General features: G+C 37.8%; 1 protein-coding gene across 1 annotated transcript in view; it reads left to right on the top strand.

Moving 5' to 3' along the window:
• The window catches only part of asz1 (ankyrin repeat, SAM and basic leucine zipper domain containing 1), a 47099-nt gene that overhangs the window by 25998 nt on the left and 6361 nt on the right, over window positions 1-14740 (top strand). Inside the window, exons 5-11 of the mRNA XM_007568530.2 lie at window positions 5215-5326; window positions 5462-5596; window positions 5726-5847; window positions 9372-9444; window positions 9779-9835; window positions 9996-10105; window positions 13122-13227. Of these exons, the coding sequence (XP_007568592.1) occupies window positions 5215-5326; window positions 5462-5596; window positions 5726-5847; window positions 9372-9444; window positions 9779-9835; window positions 9996-10105; window positions 13122-13227 (715 nt within the window). The remainder of the gene's footprint in view (window positions 1-5214; window positions 5327-5461; window positions 5597-5725; window positions 5848-9371; window positions 9445-9778; window positions 9836-9995; window positions 10106-13121; window positions 13228-14740) is intronic.

Genomic DNA, 14740 nt, shown 5'->3' on the forward strand with positions numbered 1-14740 from the left:
TCTGCAGCAAATGATGGCAAAGCGGGGCGTCATCACGACTTTACACAAGTGTGTCTTTATCTCCGCGGCAGAGGCTCCTATGAAACCCTGAGACCGACTCACCGAAACCCTGTGGTTCGATCGAACCCAGGTTAAGAACCACTGCTCTATACATAACATTAAAACTGTAAGGATGATGTTGTTGTTATAATTTGTAGGCTACCTGATGGCTGTGTTTCTGAACTCTTAGAAGTTACTTTCAGAAAATGTTTCATGCTAATCACAATTCTCACTGAACCACTTTTAGAATTAGTCATGTACTCTGGACAAAAATACCTTTTATTAAGAGCCCAGATAATGAACAAGATTTTTACAGCATAATCCATCATTTTTGATGGACCTGGAGAAAGTTTAGGGCAGCCTTTTTTCAGGTACAGTGAGTCATGTTCCTGGAAATCTTAGTTGCTGATATCATGATTGGATGAGCGGCACTGGATAAGCAGTGTTTACGCTGAAATGTCAGTCTATTGATTAGCTAAATGTTTGGAAACCTGACAGAATTCACAGCCTGAAGGACAAGCTAAAACATAAAAGTGACCGAAGTGGACAGCCTTTGAATGATCGAATACCAAAGAACACGGACGAAGAAATATAACACCATTTGTTTTGTTCGCAGAGGTCAAAGAGATAGTGGCAATGAACAATGTTAATAAAAATGTTATGCATGCCATCGGCGTTGTTGCAGTTGTTTGAGTTCACATAGAACATTAACTGGTTTCTTGGAATCTGTCATCAGAGGACTTAACTCTGTTTTACTATCATGTCTTCAATGACCCTCGGACGCTTTTAAGATTTACACCTGTCTACCAAACATGACCTATGTCTAAAACGACCTTCTGGAAACATCCATCTGTTTTTAAAAACAGCAACTCTACTAATGAGGAGAAATTAATAAAGGCAGTCTAGGATTGACTTATTATTTTTTACATAAATACCTGTAGGAAGTGACATGGTTTGAAGAAACAGCAGATAGTATTTATTAGTAATCATCTTTTTGGCTTTCCTAGAGCAGAGAAAACTTATTTTTCTCTCATAAAAGCCATTTATTTATATGCAAATCTTATCTTAATGCAAATATGAAAAGCTCTGTTATTCTGAAATTTAAACCTCTTTGAAACTATATATTTAAAATATCATTCATTGGTGAAATTCAGAAATATGTATGCATATTGGATCAAGATGGCATTAGTTTAGATCTATCTAGCAAATAGTCTTTTGGTCTGTTTTCCCTAAGCGTACATGACTCTCTGTTCACTTAAAAAAAAAATCACTTACTTTTTACATAAAACATAATTAAATAGATGGAAAGAGAAATCTTAGTTAAAGGATGTTAGTTAAAGAATCTGAGCTGTCATGGTTTGTGTTCATGCAAATTATGAACAGCCCATATAAATTCCTTTTCATTTTAGTTAGGCAGCTTCCTTTGAGAGACACAAACAACTCTCTGTAGGCATAAAGTGATGGATTGCCCCAGACTTTCCCACCTCTCAGGATTGATGTTTTTTCTCTCCCACCATGTTGTTTGAGCTGATAAGATAAAAGTGTATCGTAGCAAAGGTTATTTATATGCAGCTTTTGTTCTAGCGACAAAAAGGTGATGGTAAAATACTAGAAAGCGTGTAGATATGTTCATATGGAACCACTTAAGTGGCTTAACTAACATATTACTTTTGGTATCTTTAAGTCATAATGCATTAAACATTGTGCCGCTTATCATTTATTGGAATTAAGTCATATCTGTAAATCTAGTTCTGCTATTTTTGATGAATTCTCATTTGCAGATAATGATAGATAAAGATCTGCAGTGGCGGCAGAATCACACATCATTGTCTGAAAGGTATCACTGGATAACTTCAACATGATTCCCCCCATGTCATTAATTCGTGTTATGAAAACATCTCATACTGTGTAAATTACAGGTACCTTTGTACCTGTAATTATACAACAGATAATGGAACATCTGGTTGAGTTATGAGCTTTTAGAAGTTGATGAATGGATAGATAACATCTACAAAGAGCTGTGGAGAAACGTGACAGCAGTAGCTGGACAGCTTTGTGATAAATGTGTTAGCCTTAACTTTTTCAGACCTAGTAGAAGTAGGAGTGCACCAATTTCAGTTTTTTGACTGTTCACTGATGTTTAAAAAGCCTAAAATACTGATTCTGCTCTTTTGTCTAAAATTGCTAAATATACAGAGAAAGTCGCTTAGTTGGCAACATTGGGAGGACTGTTCTTAACTGCGCACATGCAGATGTGATCTGGTGGCCAGGCCTGTCTGTCAACCTTCTCTCACAGCAGAATAAAGAGGGACAGTGGCTGATTTTCAGACCTTTGTGGAGACACGTAAGATTGGTTTCTCATTAAGTGTCGGCCGATTGCTAATCTCCCAAAATTCAGGAAGTCAGGGCCGATTTATCAGTGCATCCCTACATATAGCTCATCTTTAAGCTAGAGTGCAGTAAGCCTACATTCAGCATCTAACCATCCTGTATAAAAATAGATTGATAGTTGGTCTGTAATTGTTGAGCGAATTTCTTTGCATGGGCCAAGATATTGTTTCCAAAGTCCATTAAAAATCAACACACTGCTCAATTTTGTGACTCAGTGGCAGTCTAAGTTCTGGTTTTGAGTTCCAAAAACATTAATCGTGTTCCACAAGGTTATTACCTTCTCTTGCCAATAACAGAGACAAACCTTATTGAAAATATGACCTTAGTTGCAGTGTTTAATTATGTTATGTTTAATTCTAGTCCTTTTATTCTTCCACTTCTGCTTTGACAACCTGATGCTGATGCTTTACCTGAGAGGGATCGTGCGCACATCCTTTCACTCAAACTGGACACAGGCTGAGGTGTATGGATATTTACACAAACCTACTGTGAGGAATTATGATCCTTTGGAGAACTCTAGGTAAGAGTTTAAAACCCCCGCGTTAGCTCTGGTTGCGCAGCTCCATGTGAACCGCAGGAATAACTTGTAGCGAATTCAGAGGTGCACGTTGTGGAGTGGTGAGAATGATTTATCTTTGTGAACGAAGGATTATATGCAGCGTTTACATCTCAACACGCTGCCCAGCGTGTGGTTCTGTGTCTGTCTTCCCCGTAAAGTTTATGTCTTTGGTCCCTGTTAGCCAGAGCGTTTGTGGATAACAAGCAGCGCTAACCTCATCATGCAGGTTCAGCCTGGTAAGGAGCTTTAACGCTCTCCTTGGAGTCACTCATCACCCTGATTTTATATTATTTTATTATTATTTGTAGTATTATTTTTCCAGTTACACGATGCATCTAACCATATCAAATACATTGTCTACTTAGAGTTAATACGCGCGGCCGCACAGAGATCTGAGAAACTCGTCCCATTAACTCCACCAACCAAAACAGTTTCTGTGATGCTTATTAAAACTCAACAGACCGAAATGGAAGAGCTACTAAGGCCACATTAGCAGCATTGAATTAAATCTCCCGTTTGTTGCGCATCTGTGCGTAGTGCAGCAGATTACCTCATCATGCAGGGCCGGTCCAAGGCTGTATGAGACCTTGAGCAGAATTTGATTTAGGGGCCCCTTTTGTTGCTAAAAATATCAGCACCTCTAACAGCTTCTGTGTTAGATTTAGTGAAATATGGGAGAAGGGAGTAGTTTAATTGGCCAGCCTAAAAAGCAATAAGTTATAATCTCAGTTTACTAATTTGTATTTGTAAATTCAAAGATTAAACTCACAGCATTAGATTGTTGCTATGGTAACAAAACAATCTAACTATGAATATTGTTGTTTGAAGTTTTACAAAGTAAACTTGCCAACTCCTTAAAATCTTGTATTTAAATGTTAAACAATTTAAAATCATTTAATTTATGTATGCCTAAACAATTGAATAAAATTTAACAGCATTGCTAATCTAAATAAACAAGTGTTACATTTATGTATCTATGGTCTGTTTTAAAATATTAGCGTTTATGGGGCCCCTGAAGCCCTGGGGGCCTGATGGAACTGCTGACTTAAATTGGATTAAACAGAAGTGCAAATTTGTTGTTTTTAGACTGGTTTTGGGTTTAAATAGCATTTCACTGGAGATCTTTTCCCGTAACATATAATTACACATTAATACTTTTACATTTCCTTTCAACTTAACATCTTTTAATACAAAAACACGGTGGATCGCTTGTGGACCGCCTTGACGCCCCGACCACCGGGCTTAGCAAGTTTTCTTGCCCTCAGGCAGGGGAAACCCTGCCTGAGGGCTCAGTTGCATGACCTTCCATCGATCACCTCTGTCAGTACAAATATTTTAATTTTCTTGATAATGTTCTCTTTCTTTTGCAACTAACAAATTTTGGTGTGAAAAAGCTGCAACAAAACTGAGTTTTCTCTTTAGAATAGTGTCCTGTTGTGTTTCGAGTCCAGAAAAAACCTTGTTTCTGTTACATTCCTGTCAGTCATGAATTATGATGATGTGATTTACATAGATGCTTCCAGTCAAAGCATATAGCTCTTTATAGCTTAGATTCCTTACAAGTTTTAAGATGAGGGTTTTAAGGTTATTTTGAGTTGCCTACCTTCATACTTTGGGACTTAAAATTCCTCAGAAAAACTATGATGGTTCAGAGCTAAGGTCCCACGATGTCCTCTTGTTGTTTGTACCTAAGACCTGAAACGAATTAGGAAAAAATTGCATTTAAATTTGCTGCACGTAATTCCTGGAACCAAGTTTTATAAAAACTCTAAAATGAAGGCCTAGGTGTTGTTGAACATTTTAAAGAGCTCCTCTGTAACGTGAGCTGAAACATATGATTGTAAATGTTTTGTCCAAGTGGTTTTTAATGAAAATACTTTTAGCTGTGAAACTGTACATTAACATTACAGAAAAATTGTCTAAATATTCCGAGGGCTTGCAGTTTTTCAACACCAACAAGAGCTGGACCTGATCACTCTTCATTATGTTGTATGTGCTGCCCTCTTGTGGTTTCCCTGCACTGATTTCATTTCAAACATTTTTCTTTTAATCTGTTAGTACTGTCATCTGTCTTTAACAGATGAAAATGGTTTTCACATCACATGACACTTTTTGTCTTCTTTCACCCTTGTCTCCTACTAAATTAACTTCCTGTCCCCAACTTTGTCCCCCCCATGTCCCTCCTTTACTCTCCAACATGTCTGTTGTCTTTTTTTTTTTTTAAGGTCTCAAATGACATGCCTGATGTTGGCAGCCAGAGATGGCCTCTGTAAGGTGATAAACCTACTGGTGTCCCATGGGGCAGAAATCAACGTCCAGGACAGTAAAGGATACACAGTATGTTACTGTTATCCCTTTCATGACAGATTTCCACTGAAAACCTGTGCACTGCTTAATCTGTAGTTAATATGGATATTGTATAACTGTTCTCAAAGTGATTTAACTCTGATTGATGCTGGTGTGTTCTGCAAGGCCTTGTCCACAGCAGTTCAGTATGGCAAGGAACAGGCTGTGTTAAAGCTCCTTCAGCTGGGAGCTGACAAAACCATAAGGACAAAGACTGGCAAAAGCCCTGCTGATCTAGCTGAGATGTTCAGGCACACTCAGGTAATGTCAGCACTTCTTACATTTTGGACTGCATATTTAAATTGTTCAAATCTTGGATTTGAAATGTTCATGCCTATTGTTTGCCAATGCTCTGTAGTCTGATTAGATGTTTAATTTGTCTTTCTACAGATAGCCCGGATTTTAGCTTCATCTTCCAAACTCTCTGCTGTCCCAGCCTGCTCTTCTTCTATGGAGGAGACACTAGCTAAGCTTTTTAAGACAAACTCTGATGTTCTATCTTCTGTGGAAAGGTAAGATCTGTGACTGAAGGTCATGTCATTTGCTTTGAGTATTTAGTGTAGCTGGTAAAAGTGCTATCAATATTTTAATATAAATGTGTGCCTTATGGTAATTGAAAATGACTGGATGCAAGATCATGCTTGAAAATTCTGAATGCATGATAATGTAGAATAATGTAATGTATTTTCCCTTTTAGGTAGACTTTTAATGTTCTCGATGCACTAGATGTGTATTTTTTGTGGCCGAGGTGCTTAAAGCCTCCAGACTGATGGAGATAGAGTGATAAAGAAATGAGTCAGGAAATTGTGGGTCAAAGCAGCCTAATGTCACTTTTATAAATAAATAAATTTTACGTATTTGCTAAAACTTTCACTGTGTTGTCAGTTTAATTTGAAGCAAATCTGTGAAAAAAATCAAGCTCTTCTGCTTCCTCCCTGTGATCCTGCACTGCTCATGGTCAGAAACAACCAATCAGAGGAAGAGGACCATAGCGCTATCAATCACCTCTTATGAATGCTCAGACTAGTTAGCATTTCTGTAACTGTAATTCAAATTAAACTTCAGGAATACTTTATTGATCCCAAAGGAAAATTAAATGTTGTTATAAGTTGTTTCTGCACACAGAAATGATTGATGGGGCTAAGACCCTCCTCCTGGCTCTGATTGGCTGTTTCTGACTGGGAGCAGTGTATTTATGCAGATGGCAGTAGAACCACAGAGAAGGCAGAGGAGCTCAATTTTTCCACAGTTTCTCTCTGACTATGCTATCGGTACATAGTGACAGTTTAAACAAATATGTAAAAATAAAATTAATAAAACATTCTTACTGCAGCTTTAACTGTTCTGAATATCATCATCGAAATATTTTTTTTTTTATAATTCAATCATTTGAAGCAGGTGTTGGAACAGGGACACATCTTAAACTTTCATAATGAAGCTTATCACCTCAGTTGTATTTATTAAGACATTTTACACTGTATTCTGTTGCTACTTGTACATTTTGGTATTCATTGTTTTCTGGGGTGTTTTTTTTCATCTAGCTAATTTTAAACTACTGTAGAGTTTGAGTTGTACACAGTTAAGTATACATGATAATGTCACAGAAAACACAACAAATCCAGTCAAACTTTCTTCCTTCTTCCTGGGCCCCAGTCTTACATTTCAAACAGCGTTTCTCTACATCAGTGTTTCCCAACCCTGGTCCTCAAGGCACACTGCCCTGCATGTTTTAGGTGTTTCCTAGCTTCAGCACAGGTGATTTCAATTAGGAGGTGTTTGCTGAACTGCAATCTGCTGAATAAGGTGCATTAAACAGGGAAATTTCTAAAACATGCAGGGCAGTGTGCCTTGAGGACCAGAGTTGGGAAACACTGCTCTACATCAGTTCTCCAAACTGCTGTCAGGGTAAAACTCCTTTCTCTCCACACCGCCTCCTGTTGGAGGTTTGGTGTGAAGCTGCATGTGTGGCAGGTGTTGTTGATCCATTGTACCACCAGACATAAACAATAATAAATCTCCTCCATGGTTGTTTAGTCCACTCAGGCTCTGCTGCCAGAAACTCTGCATTATATTTAACCATGTTTGGCATGTGGCATTCCTGTCTGTTAGCGTTTTAGCTAACAGTCTTCCACTCATGTTGAGGACAAACATAAAAAAAGACATTCAATTTAACTGAGATATTTTACAGATCATAATTAGTGACATCTTGACCAACTTGCTGTACTGAAAATAGTTTTTTCTAGCCTTCACTAATAACCATTTGCTATTAAAATTAAGAGCAGATGTTGAGCAACATGGTATTGCTGGAAAACAGGGTTTTACAACTTTAGATGGACAGAATGATTTTTAGCTCACATTTTAAACTGTCTTTAGAATCTTTTATTTTGATAGTGTTCAATGCTATCAGTTGAAGGAGACATTTTTTTCTCACTGACTGAACTTAAGTCATAGGAAACCTATTTGATTTCTCTGATCAGATAGAATTACCAACAAAATTTGCTTGTAATTTGCTAAATTACAAGAAACTTAGCAAGACGATTTAAAATATATTTTTTCATACTTCGAATTCAGATGTTTACTTACATTTTGTGAACATTAGGGATAACTATCTTTTAAACTGTATGACGTTGGTCAAACCGTTTTGGTTTCCCTCCACAATAGATAGGTCAACTAACACATTTTGAGTTAATTGGAGTTACACCTGTAGATCAGCCAAGATATGAGGAAGAGAATCGTGGAGCTGGACAAATCTGGTTCATCCTTGGAAACCAGACTTCAAGCTTGGAGGCACCACACTTCATTATGAGAAAAGAACAATATGTAGAAATATTGAAGCAACATCTAAAGACATCAGCCAGGAAGTAAAAGCTTGGGTACAAGTTGGTCTTCCAAATTAACAATAACCCCAGCCAAAGTGGTTACAAAGACAACAAAGTCAGTGTTTTGGTTTGACGATCACAAAGCCCTGACCTCAGTCCTATGTAGAAGTTATAGGACTTCTATAAGTCCTATAGAAGTCCTATAACTTCTATAGGACTTCCTATAGTCATTGGCGGTGAGGCCTATAACCTATAGGCCTCACTGCCTATAAGTTATAGGCGGTGAGGTGGACCTGACAAGGCTGCCTCAAACCTGACAGTTATAGGTTCGTTAGGAGGAATGAGCAATAACTCCAGCACACTACCTTGAGAAGTTTGTGGAAGAAAATCCAAAAGGTTTGACCAATGGCATACAGTTTAAAAGACAGTTGTCCCTGATACTGAACAAATGCATGTAAAGTTCTAAAAAGGTACAAAAAAATTCTTAAAATGTTCTTGTTAATGTTTCTGGCATTTAGCTGACCTAAAACAAGAGAAGTTTGGTCTGATTTAACTTCAGACTGTTAAAAAATGTCTGTGTCTTTGTATTCCTTGTAAATATCTGGTTTCAACTGTATAAACATCAGTCTGTCTGTGTTCATCAAAGAGTCCAGTGTTAACACTGAGATTTCTGGCTGCCAACATTTCTAAATCCAGCATGTTTCATGACCAGCAGAGTTGGAAGGCCTGAGCGGCTTGCTGTAACATGTTCTGCCCTCCAGGCACCTGCTGAAGTTTGCTACAAGTCATTCAGAATGCTACCTAAGATTCTTATGCATTTACTTCTGTGGTAGATGGCATTTTTTATGGTGAACTTGACAAACCAAAACAGCTCTATCTTATTGCAGCAACCTGAAAACATAGCAAGAAAGGCTCGATATAAATTAAAGTTTCCTGATATACGTCCAACTTTTATGCATCATCTCACTTAATTTTTGAATGCCTCCCTGAGACTGAAAGTGTCTGACTTTGAGTCTTCTTCCACTCTGAAGAGTGTTGTTTGGATGATCTTGTACCCAAAATAAAATCCAATTAATAACATTTGCAATATCCCTCTCCCCATTTATTGCCTGTTTTTTTAAATAAAACAAAACACAACTTTCAACATTATTTCCAAAACATTTTGATTTTGTAAGCCAGTTGTTTATGAGCCAAGATCTGTTTTCTGTGCTACTCAGTGCAACAAAGCTTGATGAACTTGAACTTCTCCTGCATGGCCTTAATCTGGGTTACCTCACTGACATCATGGCTGTAAGTACCACACACTGGGACGAGATTTAACTTGGGGTGTGACACACAAAATTTCTGCATCAGTACAAGCAAAAATTCAGAAGTAGATTCTTACTTATTAAACTTTAGACCTCAACAAAATATGATTAAATTCAGTTCAAATAAAAACAAACAGGAAGAAAACGGTTACAGACACTTTTTGATGTAAAATAACAGATAAAGCTTGCTAAACATGTAGCTTTTTGCAGCTTTAGGAAAATGCATGAAATACATCTGCTACAGAAACAGCTGTAGAAGTTGGATTTGGTAAATTCACTTTTTTCTGTCTTTTTCTGATAACACATGATGAGCACAGGAAAACGACATCACCTGGAGCTACCTGTTGACCATGGAGAAGGAGGACTTTGAAAAGGTGGAAGATAATATAAGGAACAATGCTTTGTGCACAAGTTTAAACTTAAAAAAAATACATTTTAAACTTTTTTGTTGCATTTAAAGTGCACGGAATCCACTAGAAGACATCTTTACGTTTTTTTTTTGTTGTTGTTGGTTTTTTTTCCCCCTTTTGTCAGATTGGCATCACCAACCCAGTGGACCAGCAGAAGGTGTTGAGCGCTGTGCAGCAGATGCACCTGGACAAAGTAGACCTAGACAAGATCCAACTGGGAACTGGAGAGAATGGGTAGGATATGGGCAATAAATGTTTAAAATGTTTATTATAGTTTCAAAACAATTGTTCTCTACATCACTTCTTTAATACTTGCACTACATTCTAAAATACTTAGTTCTATGTAATACAACAATATGACTACATAGTTAAAGAAGTCTGATGGGCATGCTGAATTTATAGAATTGTTATAAGAAGATTATTTTTTTACTTAAAGCCTTGAATCAAATTTAATGTGATATTGTTTCATAAAATAATCAAGTGTTTTACTGTTGTTGTTTTTATTGCATGTTGGCTGCAAGTACTTGTGTACTACTTTTATTTATCTTATATATAGCTTCCCTGCTTATTTTGGGTTAGGAGAGACCGCCTTTCCAGAGAATTCCTTCTCATGCATGCATATATATATATATATATATATATATATATATGAGATTATTTGTCTGAGTTTCTAAACTAACAGAGAGAAAAAGATTTAAAATGTGCTACTGTTACTTTTTTTGTCATTTTATCAAGGAAATGTACTTTAATTACTAAAGAAAAAACTGTAAAGCTGCTAAGATTTTTAGATTTAAAAATACTAGTTTCCTCTTCACAACTTTTAGTCAAAGTTATGAGGAGCCATTGTTGGAAGTCCAAAGAGCCATTACTGCCTCCGGAGCCGCAGGTTGCAGACCCCGGCCTTACACCATCCTGCACATTAATCTAGGCTCGTCTCCCCAAAGCTACCCATCTGTCCTTCTCCACTGGAAGTCATCCATCCCCACCAATAAGCATTTCACAATGGTGGCACTCCACCTTCTTCTCCCATGTTCGTAGCCTAACACAGAGCCAGGCTCTAATGGTTTAAACAGCACTCTAATGATGTGTGAGGTGAGGGCTGATGGGTAGCTGAAATAAGTAAGGAAGCTACAGCAGCTGAGACTGAAAGTTGCTCATAGTTCATAGTAAACAGTTCGGTCAAAAATACGTCTTCTTTTGTAACATTTCAAGTTCGTTTTGGCCATATTTTTATTTGTCTTGAAATATGTAAAAATAACTTAAAAACCCAGAGGTGTTAAAGCTCAAGTTCTGCACCATGTTAACCACCAGAAGAGAAAGTCTGTCACTTTCTCCATGGGCTGAGTTTCCATTCAGCATAAAATCGCACAAATTGGAATTCTGAACATAACTTTGCTTAGTTAAAACACGGCAATGCCTAAAATAACCCTCATGTTTTTCACTAAAAAGTTTTGCGCAAGGAAGAGGTTTTAAAAAATCGATGATTGGCCAGAAAACGGTAATCTGTTCAGCTGCTACTGGGGATTTTGTGTGTGTGTGTGTGTGTGTGTGTGTGTGTGTGTGTGTGTGTGTGTGTGCGTGTGCGCGCGCGTGTGTGTGTGTGCGTGCATGCATGCGTGCCTTAACCGTAATCAAAACACAATGTTTTGATTGCCTCCTGTTTCCTATGATCCTGCCCCCAGCTCCTGGTGAAAGCAGGTGTTTCCTCTATATCTCCTCCTCAGTATGCAGTGAAGTTGCCTTGCTATTGAACTCAGGTTCTCTGTTTGTGCTATTGACCTCAGTATTTGACTCGGGTATGTTGAAGCAGAGACGCATCTAAAAGCTGCAGGACACTGGCCCCTGAGGCCAGCTCTAGCACCAGTTAAGGATTGAAGCTGGTTTAGAGGAAAAGCGCCCTTCGGCCCATCATCACTCTGCGTCCTTAGATAAACTAACAGCAGGAAAAAGGGAGGTGTGGGTGCTGCAGAGGCTGGCTGACACTGTTTACTGGCCCCTCTGACAGAGTGTTAGGAGGGCTGGGATGGCTGCCTGCTCTGTGCCCTTAGCCAGGGAAATGTACCATTAAGATAAGAACTATCTATATCTCACAGTTTTAGGCGATGGGAAGAGACATGCAGAAGGTTGATGAATATAAAAAAGCAAATCATTTAACATGGGTCTATTCAGGGAGGGAGGACAAAATAGATGAACATCGAGTAGAAAAGGCTTGGCCACCTGCTCGGATTTCTGTAGAGTTTATTGAAGAGGAGCTCCAGAAAATGACTTGGACAATGTGAGCTCAGAGCTGCTCCAAACTATCAATCTGTCTGCACTGTCATAGCTGAGCAGCTTTTGCAGACTCTACTTTGTTTCTTAATGTAGACATAATTTGTAAAGTTCACGTTAAAAAAGGTAACCTCTTACCTCTATCTTTAAAGAACTGGTAACTGGTAAGCATGCAGTGTCTTTTATATCCTGGTTGTTTATAAAAATGAAGCTGCAACTTTTCTTTCTCAGTTGTTAATTAGCTGCAGATTTAGTACCTACCAGTTACACAGTATAGGATGGCATTATTTGACATCCTATATTATCCAATATAGGATGTATCAATTATTAAATTCATCTTCAACTTGCATGTACTGTGTCTGGAGTAATAAAAAAAACATAAAATGCAACTTAATACAGTTTAAGTATAAAAATTGACTTGTAATGTTTATTTTTATTTTAATATCGGCTGTAATATTTTATTCTCAGTTCTGGGGTGTTTAAGCTATGATGTTGGTTTTTCCTAAGAAATGCAGACTGTTAAATATAAAATGAAAAATTGGTAAATAATACAATCTTTAAATAATTTCTTTTTATTTTTTTAAATCATGTTTTCTGCTTAGAAACATTAAGACATTTGATTGAATGATAAATTGGCCCAGAAATTTTTACAATAAATGATAATATTGTTACTTTGGAACCGTTTCCAACAAATACAATTATAATGGCGTAATAGAGCAAGTTCACCGTCTCAAAGACTTATAAACTTTCATTTTGTAGAGATCACTCCAAACTGGAACTGGGAGACATTTTAAATATCTAAAATAAAACACCTCCACCAAAAATGGATTTCATAAATGGATTATGAAATCTCTGTGAAGAACACAACCCTTCATAAAATATCATCAGAATAGACCTTATTGAGCTTATTTTAATTTACCATGCAATTAATTACTTATTGCAACAGGCTTATTATTCCTGTTAAGTTTTTCATGTTTTCCAGGTGTGAAGATCTGCAAAACTTCCTCCTAAGTGTGCGTCATCAGTGCTGCTACTTGACAGAGATGCTTCAAGATGTCATCAGCCGTTTCCCCCGTCAGGCCTCTCAGGTAACCCTTACCTGTACTGGTTTCCTTATTGGGACCGAAATCCCAGTTCATTTCCTAGCTTGGTTTTAAAGTCACGTCATGAAGTGTTCAGAATGTTTCAGTCAAAAGAAACAAAACTGTATCATGTGTCATGATTTGGTGGTGTGGTTGGTGGTGAGGAAGACGCTTGTAGGCCCAGGCAGACATTTAGAAGGTGTTTAATGATAAATCCAAAAGTAACTGAATCCAGCAACACAGGTAACTCAGGGAGCACCGAGGAATAAGACGTGCAGTGACAGACCGACGAGGACCCAACAAGGACAAAGACAACAGGTGGACTTAAATACACAGGGAAGGTAATCAGGAAACTAGACACACCTGGGAAGCAATCAACAGGAAAGACAGGACAAGAACAGAAATAAACACAGAAAACCTCAAAATAACTACACAGAAAAACACGAATCACAACATTGTGTTTGTTTGCTCTGTTCTTCTGACAGTTACATTTTTATCAACGTGTTCCAGCAATAGAAACTATACAACTGGCTGGTTTTATTTAGTCATTACAACCTAAAACTTTGCTTTGGACCACAGTTATTACTCCCTCATCACTTTAACTAAGTGAGAAACAGAAATGGTGCCAAGTAGGCCTGTCGCGATAAACGATAAATCAATTAATCGCACGATAAATTAAACCTATTGACCTCATTTTAATTATTGGCTTTATTGTCTCTTCCTGCCGTTTTTTCTTTCTGTTGATGACACTGAATGAAAAAGGCTCAACTCCGGTGCTCTTCACTGACCCTCCCTTCCTATTTCCTTAGCGTAATGCCCAGTGCACACGAAAAGAGTTGTCGGCCCATTTTCAAAACCTCAGAGACCACCATTAGCCGACAGAAATCCTAGGTATAACAGTTCGATCGGGTTCGTCATGCCATGTGGTGTCCAGCCACATGGGCACAAAATAATGGCTACAAGTCCAGTTAACTAATTTTAAAACCAGGTATTAATCAATACTTTACTAGAATTTACCTGCAATGCATGTGGCTATAGTCAGCATAAAGTCCTGACTGAGTGAAAATCATTGTAACCCATTTATGTCACATTAACGAAGAACAGCTGAAAACTTACCGGGTTCATCAACTGCGGTAACAATTTGGCTTCAACTCCTCTTCTTGTCATTTCAATATTCTTTGCATGAAATGTTGAATAAACATTAATGTTGTTTCCACATATCATTATTTCCCCTCAGAAAGCATGGAGGAGAATCCGTGCTTTCTGATTGGCTCCCTGTCACATTCAGCGTTAAGCTCCCAGTCAGGGAAAACCCCTGATTTAGATCAGAGTGGCCACAACGATTTACATCACACTACAGGATGATCGGTTACAAAATCACCAACGACAATCTTAGATCAGCCAACAATCTAAGATTATCGTAAGGGGAAAATAGGGGCAAAAAATCTTGTAGTGTGAGCTACTGCATCAGGTAGTCGGATGTGCCCATCTTCTCTATTTAAATCTAGTGATTACTGAA

Source organism: Poecilia formosa, unplaced genomic scaffold (assembly GCF_000485575.1).
Source record: "Poecilia formosa unplaced genomic scaffold, Poecilia_formosa-5.1.2 Scaffold224, whole genome shotgun sequence".
NCBI lineage: Eukaryota > Metazoa > Chordata > Actinopteri > Cyprinodontiformes > Poeciliidae > Poecilia > Poecilia formosa.